Source organism: Dendropsophus ebraccatus, chromosome 3, assembly GCF_027789765.1.
Source record: "Dendropsophus ebraccatus isolate aDenEbr1 chromosome 3, aDenEbr1.pat, whole genome shotgun sequence".
NCBI lineage: Eukaryota > Metazoa > Chordata > Amphibia > Anura > Hylidae > Dendropsophus > Dendropsophus ebraccatus.
This window is the reverse complement of record NC_091456.1, coordinates 160,845,192-160,867,884: the sequence shown is the minus strand read 5'-3', so window position 1 is coordinate 160,867,884 and position 22,693 is coordinate 160,845,192. Positions and strand designations below refer to the sequence as shown.

The 22,693-nt window shown below is 42.5% G+C and overlaps 1 protein-coding gene across 1 annotated transcript in view; it reads left to right on the top strand.

The window, feature by feature from the left end:
• WDR41 (WD repeat domain 41) overlaps positions 1-22,048 on the top strand; it is a 28,245-nt gene extending 6,197 nt beyond the window's left edge. Inside the window, exons 3-13 of the mRNA XM_069964705.1 lie at positions 10,469-10,517; positions 11,223-11,354; positions 11,834-11,896; positions 13,286-13,397; positions 14,323-14,385; positions 14,788-14,898; positions 17,005-17,189; positions 18,013-18,134; positions 18,441-18,529; positions 18,862-18,995; positions 20,143-22,048. Coding sequence (XP_069820806.1) covers positions 10,469-10,517; positions 11,223-11,354; positions 11,834-11,896; positions 13,286-13,397; positions 14,323-14,385; positions 14,788-14,898; positions 17,005-17,189; positions 18,013-18,134; positions 18,441-18,529; positions 18,862-18,995; positions 20,143-20,304 — 1,222 coding nt within the window. The 3' untranslated portion in view covers positions 20,305-22,048. The remainder of the gene's footprint in view (positions 1-10,468; positions 10,518-11,222; positions 11,355-11,833; positions 11,897-13,285; positions 13,398-14,322; positions 14,386-14,787; positions 14,899-17,004; positions 17,190-18,012; positions 18,135-18,440; positions 18,530-18,861; positions 18,996-20,142) is intronic.
• Positions 22,049-22,693: the final 645 nt, after the last annotated feature.

Genomic DNA, 22,693 nt, shown 5'->3' with positions numbered 1-22,693 from the left:
TCTCTCACCTTACTGGTCCAAAATGTGATGTTTACAACTGGTCACCTAGGGTTACAGCCTGTAGTTCATCTTCAGGTTGGTGGTCGAGCATGCTCAGTACTAGGAGTTACAGGGGGCTGTGATAGAAGGTTAGGAGGGGTGGCTCGGCAGTGAGGGAGCACAGTATGAAGTGCACAAGAGGGTAAAATCTTGCTCTTTAGCAAGCAGGGCATTACAGAGGTAACCACATGAGGTGAAGCACAGAGCCATTCAAATGATTGGCGCTGGCTGTGGTTTCCTGCCCATCTCGATATCTGGAGCACTGCTGTCACCTTGTCATTATCATGGCCCAGAGATGCGTGATTGATGAAATGACACTGAACAGAACAAGCTGGTGGCATGCCTTGTCCTTACTGGTCCTGCCTAAATAGGTGATACAGGTAACAGAAGAGGCATTACCTATTCTTGCTCTCCAGCGCACTTTTTGGAAGGAGCGGGTACCTTATCACCATCATCATACGTGAGTGAAGCCCCGTGGCCTGCATACAGTAGCTGTACAATGTCGCCACAACATTATCGTCTTCCTAGTTTGCATTATATTTGTCTTTGAGCTGGGTCGTTGATGTCTTAAATGGGTTATCCAGGGCTAGAAAAACATGGCTGCTTTAATGCAAGAAAAAGTAGAAGAAATTAATCCCGGCACACATCAGGTAGACTTCTGCTTAGTTAATTTGCATAACAGGTGCAGTATGTACAGGAGGACGCGTTTCGGCTATGCAGCCTTCATCAGCTCAAAGTACAGTGGTAACCAGCATGTCTAAATAACAAAAAAAGACCACGCCAAATGTAAAGGGGGGGTGGTCCGGCGGTGACGTCATGATGACGTGTCCACAGTAAACAGAACAAGCATGGTACAGTATAAAGAAATAATGCCCAAAATGTCCAAATAATAGTTGAACTAGGTGAGAATGAGGGTCGGGGGAAGAGGGAGACACAGTGAATCACAAAACAAGTGCATATCGGCAGCTCTGTAGTGCCCTATGATGCGCTGAGGCAGACACGCCGCTAGCCGGAGAGCGCTGTTCCAGCGCATGCGCAGTGTCAGGAAAAGGCCGGTGGGCTGAGACCGGCTGCAACAAAGTATCTAAGAGAGACACAGCGCATCAATGTACCGGTAAATCTAATACATGCGGTAACAATAGTATCACAATGCAAATTCAATAAGGGAATACAGAGGTATAGAATGCAGGATACAGCGCTCATAGTGGTGGCACAGAAAGGAGCCGCATGGGAAATAGAGATATATACATATATACAGTAAATAATACACAACATATATACAGTAGGTATCTGTACAGTAATGTGATCAAAGATCGGAAATCATGGGGGAATCCAGAAGGCAAATATCTCATGGGGCTGAAGAATATGGAGAGATGGGGAGGGCCCCCTATAGCAAACCGCAGGATGGGCAGGTCAGTAGTGGCATGTAGTGGGCAGAGAAAGACATACCTCGGCTAGTCCGCGGTGTGATGTCCTAGTCAATTGAGGAGGGCAGCCTAGGGAAGGAGAGATGTGATTAATACACGAAGCTAGATAGTTCATACTCCCTATTTAACCCTTTAGGTGTAAGTGTTTGCAGGGTATGTATCCAATAGGCTTCACGTTTCTGTAGGAGTTTTTTTTAGATCACCCCCTCTGCTGGGTAGGGACACTTTTTCCAGAACTTGAAACCTGAGTTGGGCCACGGTGTGTCATTTTTCTTTAAAGTGGTGCGGCAAGGGTAGTAGCAAATTGTTACATCGAATGGTGGATTTATGCTTACTTATTCTGTCCCGGACCGTTTGTGTAGTCTCCCCCACATATAATAGGCCGCAGGGGCACTTAATGCAATAAACCACATTTTTTGTGTCGCATGTGTGGAAGCCCTTGATTTTGTATAGTTGGCCTGTGTGGGGGTGTCTCACATCATTGCCCTTGATAACATTATTGCACTGGGCGCAATGTAGACATGGATAAGTTCCACTTCTAGTGGTATGTAGTAGGGCTGGGCGGTATACCGCAAAAATACCAATACCGTCACTGGTGTGCTGCAGCAGGCAGGATAACTTATAGCTGTGTGTGGTATCCTGCCTGCTGCAGCCCATCCATTCCTCCTATGTTACAGTCCTGTACTGTTACTGGGGGGACTGCAGTCATACACCCATGTCCGCGCCCCCCCCCCCCCCCCGGTACAGTCATACACCCCTGTCCTCCTCCCCATACAGTTATACACCCCTGTCTCCCCCCCCCCCCTGTATAGTCATACACCCCTGTCCTCCTCCCCATACAGTCATACACCCCTGTCCTCCTCCCCATACAGTCATACACCCCTGTCTCCCCCCCCCCCCCCTGTATAGTCATACACCCCTGTCCTCCTCCCCATACAGTCATACACCCCTGTCCTCCTCCCCATACAGTCATACACCCCTGTCTCCCCCCCCCCTGTAAAGTCATACACCCATGTCCTCCTCCCCATACAGTCATAGACCCCTGTCTCCCCCCCCCCTTTATAGTCATACACCCCTGTCCTCCTCCCCATACAGTTATACACCCCTGTCCTCCTCCCCATACAGTCATACACCCCTGTCTCCCCCCCCCCCTGTATAGTCATACACCCCTGTCCTCCTCCCCATACAGTCATACACACCTGTCCTCCTCCCCATACAGTCATACACCCCTGTCTCCCCCCCCCCTGTATAGTCATACACCCCTATCCCTATGTGCCCCCTGTATAGTCATACACCCCTATCCCTATGTGCCCCCTGTATAGTCATACACCCCTATCCCTATGTGCCCCCTGTATAGTCATACACCCCTATACCTATGTACTCCCATGTATAGTTCTGTACCCCCATCCCTATGTACCTCCTGTATAGTAATACACCCCGATCCACCCCCATATAGTCATACACTTCTATCCCTATGTACCTCCTGTATAGTAATGCACCCCAATCCATCCCCCCATATAGTCATATACACCTATCCACCCCCCATATAGTTATACACATGTATTCCTATATGACCCCCTGTGTATACACATCCTGTAGAGGCTGTATACCTGTATATACACATCCAGGTCTCTGCTGAGACCCCTAATAATGACAAATAGTAATAAAGATAATAGACTAACCATGGGTTGCTGTTCAGTTCTTTTTCACTTTTTCTAATCAAAATATCGCCAGTTTGGCATGTCAAGTGGGTGTGGTTTGCTAAAAGGGGCGTGTCATAATTATCGTTGAATTATCGTTACTGCGGCTACATGTGCGATAAACCGCGATATTGATTTAGGCCAATATCGCCCAGCCCTAGTATGTAGGGATCGATGGGTCTCAGGAGATATTTCCGCCTTGGTGACGGCTCGCACCAGGCTATTGTAGAGGTTAGGGGCTCTTTTGTTGCAGATAAGGGGTGGCGTCTGGAACTCTGTAATGTCGGGGTACGCTTTTGTCAGTATAGACCAGTGTTTACGTATGACATTGTCAACCTTGGGGCTCAGGGGGTGATATTGTCGCACAAATGGAATGCGTTGGGAGTTGTCAGTAGTTGGCCTAGTAGTAGAGCTGTTCCTGGCTTTCTGCAAGACATCTTTGGGGTAACCCCTTTCAATGAATTTATGTTCCATTTCTGTGAGTCATAGTTCCTGTGTAGCTGTGTTGCTAACTATGCGTTTGACTCGTTGAAATTGAGATTTGGGTATGGCCCTCTTGATGCTCTAAGGGTGTGCGCTGCTGTAATGCAGTAGACTGTTACGGTGGGGCTACATTAGCGCCCATTGCCGAGCCTCTGCACTGCAAGTAGAAGTCCCCTTCAAACATAAAGTAATTCTCAAAAAGAACCACCTCCAATAGATCAAGGAAAAAGTCCTGTTGATTCAAGGGTAAATCACTATTGCGTAATAGCCAATTCGTGGCTGTGATCCCCCTTAGTGTGTTCAATAGATGTATAGAGGCTGACAACATCAATGGTTACCAACCAGGTTTCAGCTGTAATGTCCCCAGTGTCCCTTAGTATGTTCAAAAACTGGGACGTGTCCAGTAGAACGGACGTGGTGTTTCTAACTAGTGGTGTTAATGCTTTCTCAATGCATATGGATAGAGGGCTTAATACAGAGTCAATGGATTCCACTATGGGTCTGCCAGGGGGGTTTTCAAGTGTTTTATGTACTTTGGGTAGGACATAAATCACCGGTGTAATGGGGGAAGACTTAGTTAAGTATTGTACCATCTTCGTGTCAATGGTCCCCCTAGAGATATGGGTTTCTAATACCCCCCGTATCCTGGATTGTATGTCAGGTAGTGGATTTTTAGAGAGTTTCTTGTATGTTGTAGTGTCAGAGAGTTGTCTGAGTATCTCCTTTTTATATGCGGTGCTATCCATAACTACTATGGAGCCCCCCTTGTCAGCCGGTTTGATAGTGATAGAGGTATCATTCATGAGCTCTCTGAGTGCCCTGTGTTCTGAGTTTGTCATGTTACCCTTAATATGTACATTAGGTGATGTAAACGTTTGGGTAACTTTATCTACCTCAGTACGTACGAGATGAATAAAGGTTTCAACTGGATGATTAGAGTGTGGTGGATTATATTTGCTTGGTATTTTAAGGCCGAGGGTTTTAGGTGATAGAGGTACATCAATATCAGAAGAAACAACATCATTGTCAACCATAGCAATATCAGAGAAGTGTGCTTTAAGGCGAACATTGCGGTAGAGTCTCTGTAGTTCTAAATCTAGTTGAAATGAATTAAACTGACCAACGGGGCAGAAGGATAGGCCTTTCTGCAATAAACCCATTTGGGTATTGTCCAGCAGTCTAGATGAAATGTTGCAGGAATTAATGCAAGAAAAAGCGCCACTCCTGTCCTCCTCTATTACAACTCAGCGCCATTCACTTCAGTGCAACTGGGCTGCAAAACCCACTCACAGACTGAGGACTGGACAGGGGCTGTTTCTAGAAGGAATTGACCATGTTTTTTTAAAGGGGTACTCCAGCGGGAGGGGGGGCACTTTTTCGCCGGGACCGGGGAGGAGGTGGCCGAGGGAAAATACGTCCACTCACCTCCCCGGTTCCAGCGGCGGGGCGCTTCCAGGTGCCTGACGCGGGCCCGAGACGTGACGTCTCAGGTCCGCTCAGGTCCGTTTCAAGTCCGATCAGATCCCGCCTCCTTCACTGAGTGGCTGAGCGGACCTGAGACGTCACATCTCGGGCCCGCGCCAGACACCCGGAAGCGGCCAGGGATCGGGCGCTGGAACTGGGGAGGTGAGTGGACGTCTTTTCCCTCGGCCACCTCCTTTACGGTCCCAGCGAAAAACTGCCCCTACGCTGGAGTACCCCTTTAAGCCTGGACAACCCCTTTAAGTGGTCTTTGCGATTTATAAAGGCGGATCAGTTTATATGCTACATTAGTGCAAAGTGTCTGCCATCTGTAACTTGGGGAGAAGTCTTTGTTACATTGGGTGGCACACAGTATACCTTGCTTTATATGATTATTTTGGATGCAGTCCACTACAGCATCTAATCCCTTATAGATATGAAGGTTTATGCATAGCCACACGCATACCAGACCAGACAGATTATTTTTTTTCTACTTCTTCTTTCTGACTTAGGCGTCTGCGGTGAGGAATGAGTCAAGCCTGTTCAATATGTACACTTGTGTGTTTTCGTCAGCCTCTGTAAATGGTTTCATGCTTCAAGTGCTTTGATAATATCTTATTGCGAGCTCTGAAAAGGGATTTTCATGTTCTCATTGTAGATGGGTAAAATAAGTCAGTGATTGGAACATTTACTTTGATTGGTTTTCAAGATACTAAATGAATCCTGTGCAAAACTTTAAAATGACATCTTCTAGTGTTACTACTTCACTGTCGCCGGGCATTAAAGGTCAGAATGACACCGTGGGACGGCTGATGTAATTATACAGGGGGAATGAACGCAGTGACTGGATCAGGCTGGCCATACCAAAGCACTGGCCCTTATTGCTTATAGTTTTATGGCCACTTCCCTCCAAGGGGTTGTATCACCATGAAGAACTCTTTTTACAGACTTTGAATGGCTGTCTGTATAATGAATAATATGGAAGTAACAGCGAGACCCCCGGTATGATGTCTGTACACCCTAATATAAAGTCTTTATCAGAACAGAGCAGATATATACAGTGGTGCCTTGGATTACGAGCATAATTCGTTCCGGGACTGTGCTTGTAATCCAAATCCACTCTTAAACCAAAGCATATTTTCCCATAAGAAATCACTGAAATGCTGACAATTGGTTTCACCCCCCCCCCCCCAATTCTGAATAACAAGTAAAATAAATGAAACAAACATTTAGAAGCAGCTGCATATGTCATATAAGTGCACTACTACACTGTCCACAATCGGCATGTGGAGTATAATGTATAGTAAGTGCATAAACCTGAAAAAACAGTAGAGAAATAGGGTTGTTGTCAAAAATCTGTATGGTCACATGACCGGACTGTAGCAATGGGGAAGGGGTGTGTGTTCAGGATGGGCCAATCAAGACGTGAGAATCACAGAGCTGTGCTGGAGGACAGTGACAGAAATCTCTCTATACAGCAGTGTGTATAGCTGAGTGTGAGTGCAGGCACAGTATAGCAGCAGTGTGTATAGCTGAGTGTGAGTGCAGGCACATTATAGCAGCAGTGTGTTTAGCTGAGTGTAAGAGCAGGCACATTATAGCAGCAGTGTGTATAACTGAGTGGTGAGGATGGGAAACACAAGGGGTGACAGAGACTGCAGGAAGCATAAATGCAGAACTCTCTGTCCGGGGAGAGAGGGGTTACAGCTATGAAGAGATTACCTCCACAGTCCTGTCCCTTGATGCAAGCCCCAGCCTGAGGTGGATCTGCTATAATTTGGAAGGTGAGGGAGACTTTCTGGGTCAAAGTACAGGGCTTTAGACCCCGCTATGCAGACCATGCCCCTTCCACTCAGTACAGGGAGCTCCTAAACCAAGTTACAGTTTTGAAAAACTGTGAGCTCTGCTTGCAAAACGCTCTCAATCCAAGTTACTCTTAAACCAAGGGACCACTGTATATGTACTCGATCATCCACAACACCACAGGGGTGGTATTCTCTAGAGCAAAGTACAAGCAATTTTAAGAAACTCTGTAATAGATTTTATTAGGCAAAAAAAGGCTCTTTTTGTACTCAAAAAGTGAAGCCCTGCAGTTTGGAGACTGGGCACGTAAAAAGCTGGATTTGCAGGTCAGACAGCTTAATGCTGGTCTGGGAATTTGGAATTTGGTAAGATTGCAGGATGTTGTCCTGTGCTGTCTCCTATACACAGACTGATTCTCTCCTCTTCCTGCTAACTTATCCCCCCTCAGCCCCTCCCCCTCTATAGACCATAATAGATACAGAAAACCAATTTCTTCTGTAGTTTGTGTGTGTGTGTGTGGGGGGGGGATGTTGGCTGCAAAACAGCTTTTTGAGTATAGAACGAAACTCTTTTGCTTAATAAAACCTATTACAGAGTTTCTTACAATCGCTTGTACTATTGATACTTTTGATTAATACTGATTTCTGAAAAGTGACATTTAAACTATTGCAGTACGGATTACCAATAGAAGTCTATGGGATCCGTATTGTACATGGACATCACGGATGTCACATGCGTGACGTCCACAAAAAACACAGATCAAATCTATGCAAACTAGTACTATTCACATTTTACGGAAACTGATGCAAATACGAATGAATTTACACGTACCACGGAGTAAATATAGCAGGAGGTTTTGCAGTCCAGAAAAACTGAACGTGTGAATGAGGCCTAAGGCCACGTTCACACGCGATATTTTTACATTAAACAATGGCCGTTGTTGCAGGTTGAATGCATTGCAGCCTTTAGAACACTGGCCGTGGTGTATACACTCTGTATACATTACAGCCGTTGTTCTATGCAACTGCACCAAGAAATTACTTAGGCTGTTTTCACAATGTAAAGTACGGCTCCCGGTGGTACTTTCTATTGTTCTCTATGGCTAATTGGAGTGTGGGCACACCCTAATGTCTGCAGTATCGGCCGGGTTAACGTATCAGACAGCTGCCGTTCTGTGGCATGGCCGTGTCGCACAACGGCTGCTGTTTTGCCATGTGTGAACATTGCCTAAAGGAGAAGTCCCACTAAATTAAAAAAAGTCAACCAGCCAGCGGGTCCTGTTAACGGCTGCCTTTACCTGCAGCTCTTAAAAGTGCAATGTCACGTACCCGACTGACCGATTGCCCGCTCAGCCATTCAGTGACTGGGGCGGGGCTTGCCGGGCCGAGGTGCCTAATGACACATCCAGAGTTCCGTCCAGTTTCCAGATCTAGACAAAAATAGGACAGGTTTTTTTTTTCCTGACCTATTTTTCAGAATCGGACAGCAGCATTTCTTTCCTATATAAACTTACCCTCCTCAGTACTTTTATCTTTCCAACGTATAGAAGTTTTCTTTTTCCAGACTGTATGGTGATAGAGAATGCACAATGCCAAGTAACCTACTTGTAGACCACATCATTCGCTCCGCAATGGATTTTAGGAAACATATCCATCTTTCTAAGCAGCAAATCCAATAATAGTCAATTCACTACATCGGGTTATTGCTGTAACCTTGACAAACGCGGACTTGTGACAAACAAAAAAAAAAGGCTTTTTTTTTGTTTTGTTTTCATTTGGTGAAAACTGCAGATTTAGTGTTGAGAATTGCTGTTTTTCAAAAGAAAAAGCAATTACAAAGGCTTAAAAGATCAATAGAAATGATGCCGGTGTCCAGAAGAAAATGCAAAATATTGAGACTCGCGTTCTTGCAGCCCTCACCTGTCAATCCAGAGGTAAACTAGGAAATCAATAGCCGGGAGCCAAGGCATTAGGAGGTGTAGTTACAGCAAGCAATGTATATCATCAGCACTGTTTCTGCTTTTAACAGGAGCAGGAGGGGGATATAATAAAAGCAATCCTAGTCCCTGAGGACGCCCGGGGCTGGAATGGAAAGAAAATTAAATGCCTTACTGATCCTTAACCATTGCACCCACTACCTCTCTAATAGGATAAAACTGACCTGGAATAGGGGTCACCGATAATGGATTCATGGTAGCGCTTTACTGGGCTCAAGAACTTGGAAAACTATACACAGATGTGAAAGCAAAGCAACTTTCAGTGTGTTATGCCATGTTTGACCCTTAACATGCCTAAAATAAGCATTTTTTCCCAGCAGCTTTAATTTTAGGGGTTCAAAGCAATGACGCTATGTTTTAGGGATGAGCATACCATGTCCAGGACCATATAACCCCATAGTAATGTTATTATTGGACGTACAAATCATAGTCTCCAGCCTCGCCTCTTCTGCCGCGCTATCAGAGATATATACCAGATAAAGACAATCCGCTATGACTAGGCTTGCTTCAGTAAAGTGAGCAATTCTGAGAATAATTGCCTTATATAATAGTCAGTATAGTAATTTGAGAAAACCAGAAAAATCAGCAATTCATTCAATGTGATTGTGACAAACAAAGAGGTAGAGTGAGGAGAAGACCTCTTCGTATGGGTTAATACGGCTCTTTCTTTCCAAGTCGTGCCTTTTTGCTGTATCTTCGGTCTGTTGAATTGATTAGGGTTGAGCTACGATACGACACCCAACCTATATGTGGCGCTGTTTTTGGGAAAGCAGCCATGATTTTATAATCATGGACAAGTGATTTCATTGTATTAAAGGGCCTGGGTCTTATTTGGGTAGTGGTCAAGAAACACTTATGGATTTTTTCATTATCCATTTTGCAGTTAGACAGTCTTAATCTATAATTTAGCTAGTATTCTTTCATTTAGTTGTTCCCTTTTTATCTGAGAATTTCTGAAATCCTTGCTATAGTTAGGTCATGTGACAGCATGGAAATTTCATGTGTTTCTGTGCACTTAATATGGTCACCATTTCAGCCAGCAGAACTTCCTGTATGATAAAGTTGCATGGACTGTTAAAAACTCCTATTAGTCACTGATGATGATTATGCAGCTCATGTCATACTGTCACTTTATACTTACAGCCTCTCAGCTTATTTGGAGATATACATAGAAGAGGATTAGTACACTGCCCTCCCAGTAGGCAGACATGGGTAGATACCCATGTGATTCTGTGTGTATTTCTCATACTGTATTTGAAAGGAACAGAATTCAGTTTGAAATCCGAAGGCAAGATGGTTGCTGATCAGAGATCATATGGCCTATATACAGTATGGAAATGTGTTGATGCAGAACAGCTGGGAGAAAACAGATGACACTGTGGACATAGTGATGATGAGTGTGCATTATATGGGCAAAAAGGAATATATATTCTGCAATGTAGACGCATTAAACGCTGTGTAGTTTATGCACATAGGTTTCTGTGCAGCCCAAGTACTACTCTGCTGTATATATACACTAGACAGTGTTGTTATGCTGACATTCACTCCTTCTCTTCTAGGTTTGCTTCAGCTTGTGATGATGGCTCTATCATTGTATGGGATGTTCAGGTATGGTACACAGCATTGATAACTCCGATCCCAGCCATTTAAAGGAGAAGAAGGAGAATATTTTTATTAAAGTATTGTATTGCCCACCAAGTGTTATACAAATCACCAATATACACTTACATATACAATATCACCAATATACACTTTTTTCGCTGCACTTACTACTGCATCAAGGCTTCACTTCCTGGATAACATAGTGATGTCACTTCCTGGATAAAATGGTGATGTCACGACCCGACTCCCAGAGCTGACTGGCTGTGGCTGCTGGAGAGGATGATGGCAGAGGGATGCTCAGTGTCCCCCCAGTGCCCTGTGCCCCTCAGTGTCCCCCTGCCATCATCCTCTCCAACAGCCACAGCCCACACAGCTCTGGGAGTCGGGTCGTGGCATCACCATTTTATCCAGGAAGTGATATCACCATGTTATCCAGGAAGTGACATCACCAGTTTATCCAGGAAGTGATATCACCATGTTATCCAGGAAGTGAAGCCTTGATGCAGTAGTAAGTGCCGGGAAAAAAGCACTTTATATGTTTTTGCCCTAATAAGCATATATTGGTGATTTGTATAACTTTTGGGGGCAATACAATACTTTTGGTGATGTGATGGGGTCATGGGTCTGCCATCTATTGTCATGCTGAGCAATATTTTTTTTTATCTCCGGGCACTGATAAATTTTCTTTGTCATCAATCCTCTTTCTTCCAGACCGGGGAAGTAGTTTTTGAGCTTCATGGACACTCGCAGAAGATCACCGCTATTGTTGTATTTCCCAGCTTAGAGACGCACAGCGATAGGGTCGACCTTATTCTGACAGCATCTTCTGATAGGACTGTCATTGTATCCTTATGTAATGTCTTCATACCAAAGAAAAGTCAGTCCACTACCTGTAGACATCATGGCAGAAATGGCCTACATTTATCAGTAACAACATGGACCAATTTCTATAGACTATAGGGCTATTCAGGAAAAAAAAATAATCTACGGGTGTTAGAAAGTTATACAGATTTGTAAATTACTTCTATTTAAAAATCTCAAGCCTTTAAATATCTCAAGCCTTCAATACTTATCAGCTGCTGTATGTCCTGCAGGAAGTGGTGTATTCTTTCCAGTCTGACACAGTGTTCTCTGATGCCACCTCTGTCCATGTCAGGAACTGTCCAGAGCAGTAGCGAATCCCCATAGAAAACCTCTCCTGCTCTGTCTTGACAGTCCTGGAGCACCCCTTTAACTTTTTTACTTACTGATGCAATGCAAATGTCATCTTAAGTAATTTTCCAGAACTGTCTCCATAAGCATTCCTTAATAGCTCAAGTCAGGCTTGGGATTGTGAAAGCGGGCAGGAAGTGTATAAAGCCTCGGACTTTATCTCTACTGTAAAGGTATGTGCCGTTTTATTTCACTGGGAAGAAGGGGACAGGCCACAGTCAGACACTTTTGACTGTACTTATTTCCTTCCAGAACCATAACATTGGACATGTTGAAACCGAGCATTTCTTTCTTTTTTTGGCAGTCATGAATTTGATATGTTTCATCATCAGAATGCCCTACTGTAATATAGTCATGTGACAAGCAACACAAATATTTTTTTTGCTACTTATATATGAAGTGCTGTTACGGCACATGTTGCTGTCTAGCCTTAGCCTTGATGTGTACCTCCAATTGTAAGCAACGTTGCATAAATCAATAGAAAAGACAAATGTAAGAAAATATGTAATATATCTTATTAGAAAATAATGCTTACTTCTTCATTGATTAGAATCCAATCCACACTTTTTATCTGTTCACTCTCTGATAAATCTCTAATAGAATCTATAGAGGAGAGTTGATGAGAGACTTTCAGCTTATTAAAGTGACTCTGTACCCACAATCTGACCCCCCCAAACCACTTGTACCTTCAGATAGCTGCTTTTAATCCAAGATCTGTCCTGCGGTCCATTTGGCAGTTGATGCAATTATTGTCCAAAAAACGTACAACCCCGTGCCCTACCGGAGTATCTGTGTCCCATCTGCACCACCCCTCTGTCCCTTCTCCCCCACCCTCTTCATCATTAGGAATGCCACTGGAACATTCTCTCCATGCTGAACATTGCAGGTCCTTAACAATCCAGCCCATGTGTCGGGCTAAACAGGTAGGGAATAGTAGGCAATCTGCCTGGAGCATTCCTAATGATGAGTAGGGCGGGGAGGAGGGACAGAGAGGTTGTGTCAGCCTAATGCATACACAATCCAGGCCACTCCCGTAGGGCAGAGGGCTGCCAGTTTAAAAGTAAATTTTTAGCACAATAACTGCATCACCTGCCAAACGGACCCCAGGACAGATCTTGGATTAAAAGCAGCTATCCGAAGGTACAAGTGGTTTGGTGTGGTCAGATTGTGGGTACAGAGTCGCTTTAAGGGATCAGGTTATGCTGCCCATAGAAGTCTACACAGAGTGTACTAGAGAGGCTGCAAGATTACTCTTAACCCAGATTCACAGTTTACACTACTTAGCATTGCTCTATAAAGTCCCCAAACCGCTGCTGCTTCTGAGGGTTTGCTACAGAAAGGTCTTTTGGAATAGCAGGATCCCCTTTTCTGTTTGCAAGTACAGTAAGTGTTGTCATCAGGACGTAAGGCCCCTGCAGTCTATTGTTAAACCCTCTGCAGTGACTTCACAAAAAAAATGTTCATATATACCCTATTAATGATGAAAATTTTTGTCAAAGCAGCAGTATATGTATTTTGTGACAATCTATTTAGTTTGATGGTCTTTATAATATTTCTTACAGCAACTAACAGTCCTTCAGAGCTTAGATGTCTGGCTCTCTGGTGGTGGAGAGCTCCGAGTATGGAGTCGAGATTTTAAGGTTCTGGCTGAGATTGGCTGCTTTTCCGATGGAGGTAAGTTAGACAAATAATACTGTCCTCCATAATCAACAGTGAACAAAAAAAACAGCTTATTCCCCGATTGTTGGCACCCCACAGATCAGTCCAAAACTCCTTTAAGCCCTTCACGACAGCAATACTTATATATGCATTCCTTTTGCTGGTGCCCCGTGCAGTATAAAATGTGTGTGGGACACTTCAGTGTGACTGGCCCTGTACACATTAGTGTCCCAGGAGCCAGAGATAATGACAGGCAGCCACAATCACGCAGCTGCCTTTCATTAACCCCTAAACGCCGGGATCACTATAGAAGGGAGTCATTGACAGGATAAGTACCTGCCACTGACTGGGACCTGCGGTGGTATAATACTTACCTTCGTCCTGTCGGATCAGTGATCTTTTCATAGAGTCTGCTCTCAGGCAGACTCTATGTGCAGATCGCTGATAAAACTGATCAATAATACACAATAGCATGGCATTGATCAGTATATGCAATCTAATGATTGTACTTTAGAGTGTGTACATAAAAAAACAAACCCTTCCCTAATAAAGGTTTAAATTTCCCTCTTTGCCATTATACAAATAAATATATGTAAAAAAAAAAAAAAATTAGCCCCAACCAGCCCTGTAGGTGGAAAAATAAAAGCGTTATGGCTCTTAAAAGGCGTGGAGGAACATTGCTTCAGTTTGACCCGGACATCTGGGCATCTATGACCTTTGGTCATGAAGAGGTTAAAAAAACATTACTGCAGTATATGGTTGATTAATCAAAACTTTTACATTGACATAATGTATACCCAGTTGCCTTCTGAATTGTTTCTTTCATTTACTTTACAGTAGTTCTATTACTTAGTTTAAATACCTATTTATTAATATATTATATTGTGGTGGGTTTTTGTATTTTAATATAGTTCTATAGTTATTTATTTATTTTTTTAAGGCATTGCATCCCTGGTTGAACTGCCTAAGAACTGTGTGGCTGCCGCAGTTGGAAGAGATTTGCGTGAGTTTATATTTGTTATCACTGTGTTAATGGTAACAGTGTTTTCCTGTAGGAAACCCACAATGTCACAGATTATTGGGTAATGTTGGAGTAGTCTTGTGTACTGAATAGAGAGAGAGGAATGGTAAGTCCCTACCAGATTCGTCTCACAGAGGCCTACCTCAAACAGATTGGGCAGATGAAATTCTTTATTTGTTGAGACCACCATATACATTATACAGAAATAGCCATGTGTTTAGGCACCTTAGGCTGTGTGTCAGTGATGTGGTTTGGTTGATGCATAGGCTAGGTGTCGGAGTTATTAATACTGTGTATTATATATGTATGTAGTTTATTATTCAGTTACTAAAATAATGAAATATTCGGTGTATGCGTTCTTAACTGTTTCTCTTGCTTTAAAAGGTATCTTTAAACTTGGTGCTGGAGCCGCAGGGTCTGACAAGTGGGACATATCTGAAGTTAAATGCCTTTCTGCTCACCAGGATATTATTCGAACACTTGCAAATGTAAATGGTGAGGATTACGATCTTATTAAAATCTATGAACAGTAGAAGTGATAAGTATCTGATCTGTAAAACTGCTGGATCCCCCACCAATCGCAACTCCGGGGTCCCTTGTTCCTTAAGTGAATGCATGGGCAGTGTGCATACTCAGCTTTTTATGTCACTTGCTATAGACTGCAGAAGATGGCCAAGTACAATGCTTGTGATTGGTTGGTATCCCAGTGATCAAGCCCCCACTATCCTGAGGAGAGGTGATAAGTGTTAATGTTCCATTAGCCTCTTTAGTTCTTTGGACATCTGTATGTTTGACTTTGACTGAAGTAGTTGCTGTGTATAAAGGATAGGGTGATATAGTTAAATCCATGTGTTTTAGTTTTCTTTAAAATGGTTGTTTCCATGCTGGGCAACAAGATCACACCTCTGCACAGTATTCTGCTATTTATTCCTGACAAAGAGTTGTTGGCCCCCCAAACAGACATACTTTCAGTGGTGTATTATCTCCAGACTACAGTTCAGCCGTGATTTGCATAAAAATCGCTGCTTTTTACTGCAATTTTGCACAAATCCGCAACATTACAGAATATATTGAAGGACCTTATAATGTGACAATGATGTCACCACAGGTCCTTTACAGACTGCACTATGGAGGAAAAAGACCTAAGTTAGTGCCGCCATAGTTACAGTGGGCTGGGGGGCCCAAGCTTGGTGAACAGCCCGGGGCCCATAGTAAAGCTAATCCGCCCCTGGCTCCATTGTGCAGTGGTGATAATTCCGCTTTACCGTGCAGCCCGTTCTATATAGTATACAATCTGTGTTGAATAATTACCATTTTATAGTCACCCAAAATATATTTGCGCCATAACTGCTTTATTGGCTGGAGCTGGCAGGGAATAATATTTATCTGTGTAAGTACAGTACATTAATATGTTATGCAAACATTTATGCACTAATAAAACATAAATTTTATGGAAGAACCATTAATGTACGAGAGCAATCAAGTTACATTGTAAAATCTTTCAGGTAATAAAGAGTAACCGTGACAGGATATTACTATGATTAGTGACTAATAGTAAAGTTTTGCCTGGCGTTTCCAAAGTCTGAAAAGTATCCATTCCAGTTATATGTGCACTTTATATCACAAGGACCTGGATGACTCGCAGTTAAAGGGACACTGGGAGCGGAAAAGTTTATATTATTACTAATAGTTCGGTGAAATAATGTTCTGCTGTGTTTTTTGTTCTGTCTATTCTTGTAGTTTTAACATTCGACTATAGATGTCAGTACAATGATAAGAACTGCACTGTTTCCATTGGAAAAAGGGAGATACTTATTTACTAATCTTGGACAACCCCTTTAAAACCTACACTGAAATCTTATCCGGAGTACCTGTGGGTGTATACTGGAACAATGGGGATAATATACTGCCTGAGCCAGTATAAGCAGCTTCCCCATTCACAGAATATTATAGATAGCCATCAAAGGAGGGCTGGTGAAGTTTGTGTCTGTCTCCAAATACAAACTCTTTGCCAAGTCTTGGGATTGGCGATCAGTTTCATTGAGTTACTAACTCCTATTCCTCCCTGCATTTTTTATTGTATAGTATAGTCTGTCCTCACAGATGCAGAGATGAAGATCAGGTTGTAGCTGCTTCTTATAGATATGCCTGAAGAGGGGAGGAGGATGGAGGAGCTGCAGAAGGAGAGGTATAGAAACAGTACTCAGTACTGCTCTATAATGTTCTCCATGCTGCTGATATCTTTAGGTATGCAAGCTACATAGGTGTGCAGGATCTCCTCTGTTCTCTGTGTGCCGTGTTATGGAAACCATGATGGAGGCTAGTCTCTTCCCACTCGAGCTGAGCTCAGGAAAAAAGAGAGAGACGCAGGATTAAAGTCTTATAATGGTCAGAAGGAGTGTTATTACTAGTGTGCACAGGCAGTATCGTATACTGAAAAGTCACCTAAAACAATAGGTGTGCATTTGCTTTTATATTAGAATTGCTGAAAAAGTGTTCCTTGGCGAAGGAGGTGACTTTATAAGCAAAAGTCAGGATGTGGCGGTCTTGCTTATGTACATTGTGATAAAATGATGGATGTGTTTGTTTCCCTCGCTTTAGAGTTAACATTTGTAAGCGGCTCCCATGCTGGGGAATTGATCGTGTGGGACGCATTAGACTGGTCAGTTCAAGCTTTTGAGAGGAATCTTTCTCACGCTGCTTCACCACAAGATGTACCTCCTGAGAATAAATTGATGCCCCTGCAAGAGGAGATATCAATCCAGTACATTGCATCAGATGGGGAGGTGGGTAGCCTCTTACTGGTTTCTGCTTTGCTCCTTTTAGGCTGTTTTACATTTTGGGGAAGGGATGGGTGTCTGTGCAGAAAGATTGGACTTGCTGCGGATTTTATAATCTACACTAGGTCCAAAAATCTCAACAGCTTTTAGACAATATAAAAAAAATTCTGAAAAAGAACTGATGTCCTTTTAACCCCTTGGAGTACCATGACTAATTCCAACACTTTAATGTTCATTTACATCTTAGTAATTGTACAGTAATTGTGCATACTATAAGATCAAATGGGTGAACTTCCAGTCTCTACCATTATCATTACCATTCTGTAGCCTTGCTTTATGCATCCCTGGTCCTGGGGGCCATTTTTCTCCTGGTGCCGGTATTCGAGAAAAAATTATCTTGCATACTGGAATTGTGGGGTGAAAGAGGCAAGGCTAGAGCATCCGTGTCCTCGGCCTGCAATGTCTCTCTTCTTCTGCCTTCCCTTTTGTTCTTTTTATGTACATCCCTGGGCTTGGGTATTCATTTGGGCACGGCCAGCCCGACCTAACTGATTACAGAGCTCACATAGTCCACACAGACTTAGAATGGAGTCCATCTCCTATAGTGTGTAATGATCAGCCACCGTCCATAGTGAAGCGAATTGCTGTGCTATATATTGGCTTTTACCCCAAATGTTTTCCATCATGATGAAATACTGTATATTGGTGGGCAACTTGGGCGATCACTTGGTTATTACATTATTGAGTTGTTGGTCTGGTTCCGCATAGCATTGTAATTTATAAATCAGTTTTTTTGTATTGATATTTTGTACTATTTTCTTCTTCCTAGTGTGTCTTTGTGGCTGTATGTAGAAGTATTTATGTATACAATCTGCAGATAAAGCGAGTGATCGCCTATCAGAAGAATGCCCACGATTCTGATATACAACACATGGCAACTCTTCCTAACAGGTAATAATGCAAGTTTGTGAACTTTTCTCTTTGTCTGGGTAATGCATCAGTCGTGTGATGTATAGTATGAGTGAACAATGAACACACATAAACATTTCTTCTTGTTATCAAGATTGCAGGGGGTCCCAGTGTTTAGACCTCCCTGTGGTCCATGGTGGTAAAACCCCTTTAAGTGTCTTTGTATATAGGCATTAGCATTGCATGATGAATTAGAAGCTATGGAAAGTGTATGGCAGACTTTGTTTTCACTGTCATTTAGTCGGTAATGACCTCAGTTAGATGTATTGTGCATTTTATGTCTTGCAGACAGCTGGTGTCTTGCTCAGAAGATGGCAGCGTTCGCATTTGGGAACTAAGGTCAAAACCACAATTTCAGGCTGAATCTGTTCCTGCAGGTAGAGTTAACACTGCATATGTATAATCGGCAAGTACTAAAAGTATATGGCTAAACATAGTAAAGTGCAATTTTCAAGAACATTGCATGTAGACGTTCAGAGGGAACCTGCATGACTTATACTACATTGGCTAAATCTAGTTCTCTACAGTGCGGTGGACATTGTGCTTGATTTATTACATACAGTTATCAGAGCAGCTATATGTCACATGATGAGGACAGATCTCATCCACTAGCGATAAACCATTGCTGCTGAGAACTTGATACATGAAGTATATGAGGCAATGCCAATCCGACATTCTAACCTGTATTTTGATGTTTTCTTTGTATTAGGCTTCTTCAGTATGTGGGGATTTGGGAAATCAGGCAAACAGTCTAACCATATGGTGAAGAAGGCTGCAGATGCTGGAATCATAGCCTCGCTGGAGCTGATCGGTGATCTGATCGGACATTCTTCTTCTGTACAGGTAAAAGGAAGATAGCAATATGTAATGCAGGGTCTGGTGGCAGAAAATGTGGGATGCAACTGTGCAGGTTTACTAAGCAAAATTGGCTCCAGTTTCAGCACAAATTGCACAAAATGATTGCTCTGCATGCAGTGGTCTACATGTATTATGGATTATACATAGTACAGTCATCTACGTGTATTATGGATTTTACATATTTTTTTGCAAAGGTGAAGGGGGGGGGGGGGTTAAACTATTTATCAATGGCATGTGCCACAATTTTGGTACAAAAGACTGGTCTAAGGTAAACCATGACAACCAAATAGTTGTCATGTTAACAAATTGTTTTGTATTTTTCATTTTCTTTACACGTTAAGGTTTTTTTCCCACTTTGAGACGGGGGAAGTATTCTTTAGTTCGGAAAAATATTGAGAAATTTTTGTGGATTTGGTTTATGATCTGTGCAGGAAGGGCAAGGAGAGGAGCCGTGATAATCGCTCGATCCTAAGAGTAAATTCACACGGGCAGATCCGCTGGGTGTCTCACGCACGAAATCCTCAGCTAATCCGAAATACACGTGTTATTCTTATTATTATTAATACGTGTATTGCGTATTAGCTGCGGATTTCATGTGTGAGACTCCCGGCAGATCCGCCCGTGTGAATTTACCCTAATGGTAGATCCTGTGTGATTATCCTCCACCTTTATAATAGAAGTCCTGCCTTTTATTTTCACTCTTAATTAAACGTCCACTGCAAGAGCACGACACACAGAGTTGTTTTTCTCCATTCACTTGTGTGAGAGTTACATAAACGTGTGTGGCCGTCTCTTCAGTTCTTCTCCACCTGGATGTGGCAGTGTGTGGCCACCTGATCATCCGGGACAAGGACTGGTTCCCCATCACACAAGACTGAAATGCTGCAGATTTATACTAGATTTCAAGGATAATACTAGATTTTCTAGGTGTCACAATCTGCAGCCTTTCACTCCTGTTTGGACATGCTCTTACACACAATGTCAGTATGTGATTTAAATAAAGAGTACTAACATAATACCAATCCAAATATATATATTTATAACTAGTAATATGTACCATACGGAAGATAACCATTAAATTGTTCAGATGTGCCCAGTTCTCAGTTCAGCATTTTCCTTTTCTCTTCTTCAGATGTTTCTGTATTTCCAAGATCACGGTCTGGTGACCTGTTCTGCGGATCACCTCATAATCCTGTGGAAGGAAGGGAAGCGAGAATCCAGACTGCGCAGCTTGCTGCTCTTTCAAAAACTGGAACATAATGGAGACCTACAGGCGAGGTTCTCTCTGCACTAACCGCATAATATGGGAAAGGGGGGAGGGGGTCCCAGCAGCTTGTGGGGAGCAAAAATGTGATTTTATTTTGAGAGTTAATTTATTTTAAAAGGAAATCCTAATGATCAATAGATGATACTGCCAATGAAGGATGTGTGCAGCTCTCTTAACCATTTTATTTAGCTAAAGGTCTTTTATTCTTTACCTTTTTTCTCTGTTTGCATGTAAAATATGAATTGCCCCTGTATTACTTGTACTTTTGGGGGGAATTTTACAATGAAGACTCAGTATTAAGTATGTTAAAGGGGTTTTCCATTTCATAAAGTGATGGCATATTGCTAGCATATACTATCTCTTTATCGCCATAGGGGTTAGGTCCGCTGAGATTACAATCAATTCTGAGAAAGAAAGGGAAGCATTACCTTCATTGCTTTTTCTTGCTGTGCTGCAGTTCCCTTGCATGGCGGCCAGGTGCTGTGGTGCTGTGACCCAAAGGTCAGTCCTCTACATGTCATAAAGTGATGGCATATGCTAGCAATATGCCATCACTTTATGACTCGGCAATACTTCTTTAAAGGGATATCTTGTCTTATAAAATTGATGGCCTCTCCATATTCAATCTGGGAGGGTCTGTCACCCATCACTCTGTTGATCAGCTGTTTGAAGGGGCCACAATGCTCAGACAAGTCAGACCCCGGCCAGATTAGCATAGAAGATACATGTTTCCATTAAAAACAACAGAACTGATGGAAAAGGATACTTAATCCAAATTGTTGGAGATGTTAATAGAAACTTTCTGTAAAAAAGATGGGACGGAATTATGTTGAGAAATCCTCTAGTGTGAACAGACGTGTATCTAGATATCCTCACGGACAAAAAAAAATGTAGTTTACCTAGTTGTATAAAAAGTTACAAGAAGCCATGTACACAGAAAAAAAATCACTGGACAAAATGAAAGGACAAATCCAGCTAAACATAAAAGTCAAGCATGACTTTAAGCGAGTCATAATATAATTTACATTTAAACTGAGGTTTAGGGTGCTGTCCTGCTTGGTCCTTACACAGAAGGGCTGTCGGCTGTCTGTGTTATCAAGCCAGAATCCAGTGCTAAACTTTATAATGAAACAATGGAATGGCAGGTGTGAAAATACTGATATGATGTAAACGCATGGTAAGCACCTTAGCCAACAAACACCTAATGGTGCACCATCTTGTGGTCAACTGTGAGCATTACAATAGTACAAGAACTTGATGTTTTTCCTATTCTCTAAAGGCCACAGGATCCACTTCACCCAGTCGATGATTCCCCAAGCATTCACAATAAGACATTACTTAAACTTTTCTCAAATATACATGATCCATAGCCACATTCTAAAATATTCCCTTATGTCATGTTACGTTTCTAAGAGTCCATCATCAGCGTTATAACATTATGAACATTAGTGTGCTTCACACACAGCCAAAGCCAGAAGTAGATACAGCAGGAAGGAAACGTATACATTAATCCTGTATATTTCCTGAATCCACATCTGGTTTTGGATCAGTGAGACAGAATAAAAAAACGACCCCAAAAACTGTATGCAAAAGACGATTTATCCATGTGTTATTAAGAGAAGAAGGTTTACATGTGTTACTACTGATAACCATTTGTTCTATTTGGGCCATTATGTTTCTTTGTTTTATTAGTGCCTATGTAAAATTCTTTTCAGTCATCCATGTTTCTTAGGTTTGTTTCAGATGTTATTCTGACTGTTGTACTGATACATGTGACATTGAATAAAATCCTTTTTACATAAGTTGTTGGTTTTGGCGTTTGTGTTCAGCTCTGATTATGACCTCACATGCTACATGATGTCCTTTTTATTGAACAGAAGCATTTTATGCCTTTACCATTTTCACAAACCTAGTAAAGTGTTGTATTGTCACACTCTATCCACTTTATTGGACACTTTATTGGTCATTACCTGTTTCCTTAGTACATTTAAACTTAGTACCTTTTCTGCTTTTGGGATAATACGTGGCGTAGGTGAGTGTAATTCTTTCTATGTATTGATGCCATACATCATTGTAATCTGTCAACCCCTTTATAGCTATTGTTTCACAATTGTAAACAGACCCTGGACCCTTTGATTTTAATGGCCCTATTGTTACATGACCGTAGTTGTCACAGGGCTGTGATCTGTGTTGAAAAAAAATACTGAGGGGTCCTTGTCTGTTTTATCTTAATAGATTGGACAATTTCTCTATTTTCTCAATTTTCCCTACGGCAGCATGTTCTCTGTGGCCTGCCATTAACAGTAAGGACCCAGCTGCTATCAGCAGCCATCCTTATTCTCTATGAGGCAAGCTCAGCTCCTGAGCTCTCTTCAAAGAGCCCCTGCGCATTATGACGTACTAGCACATCATGATG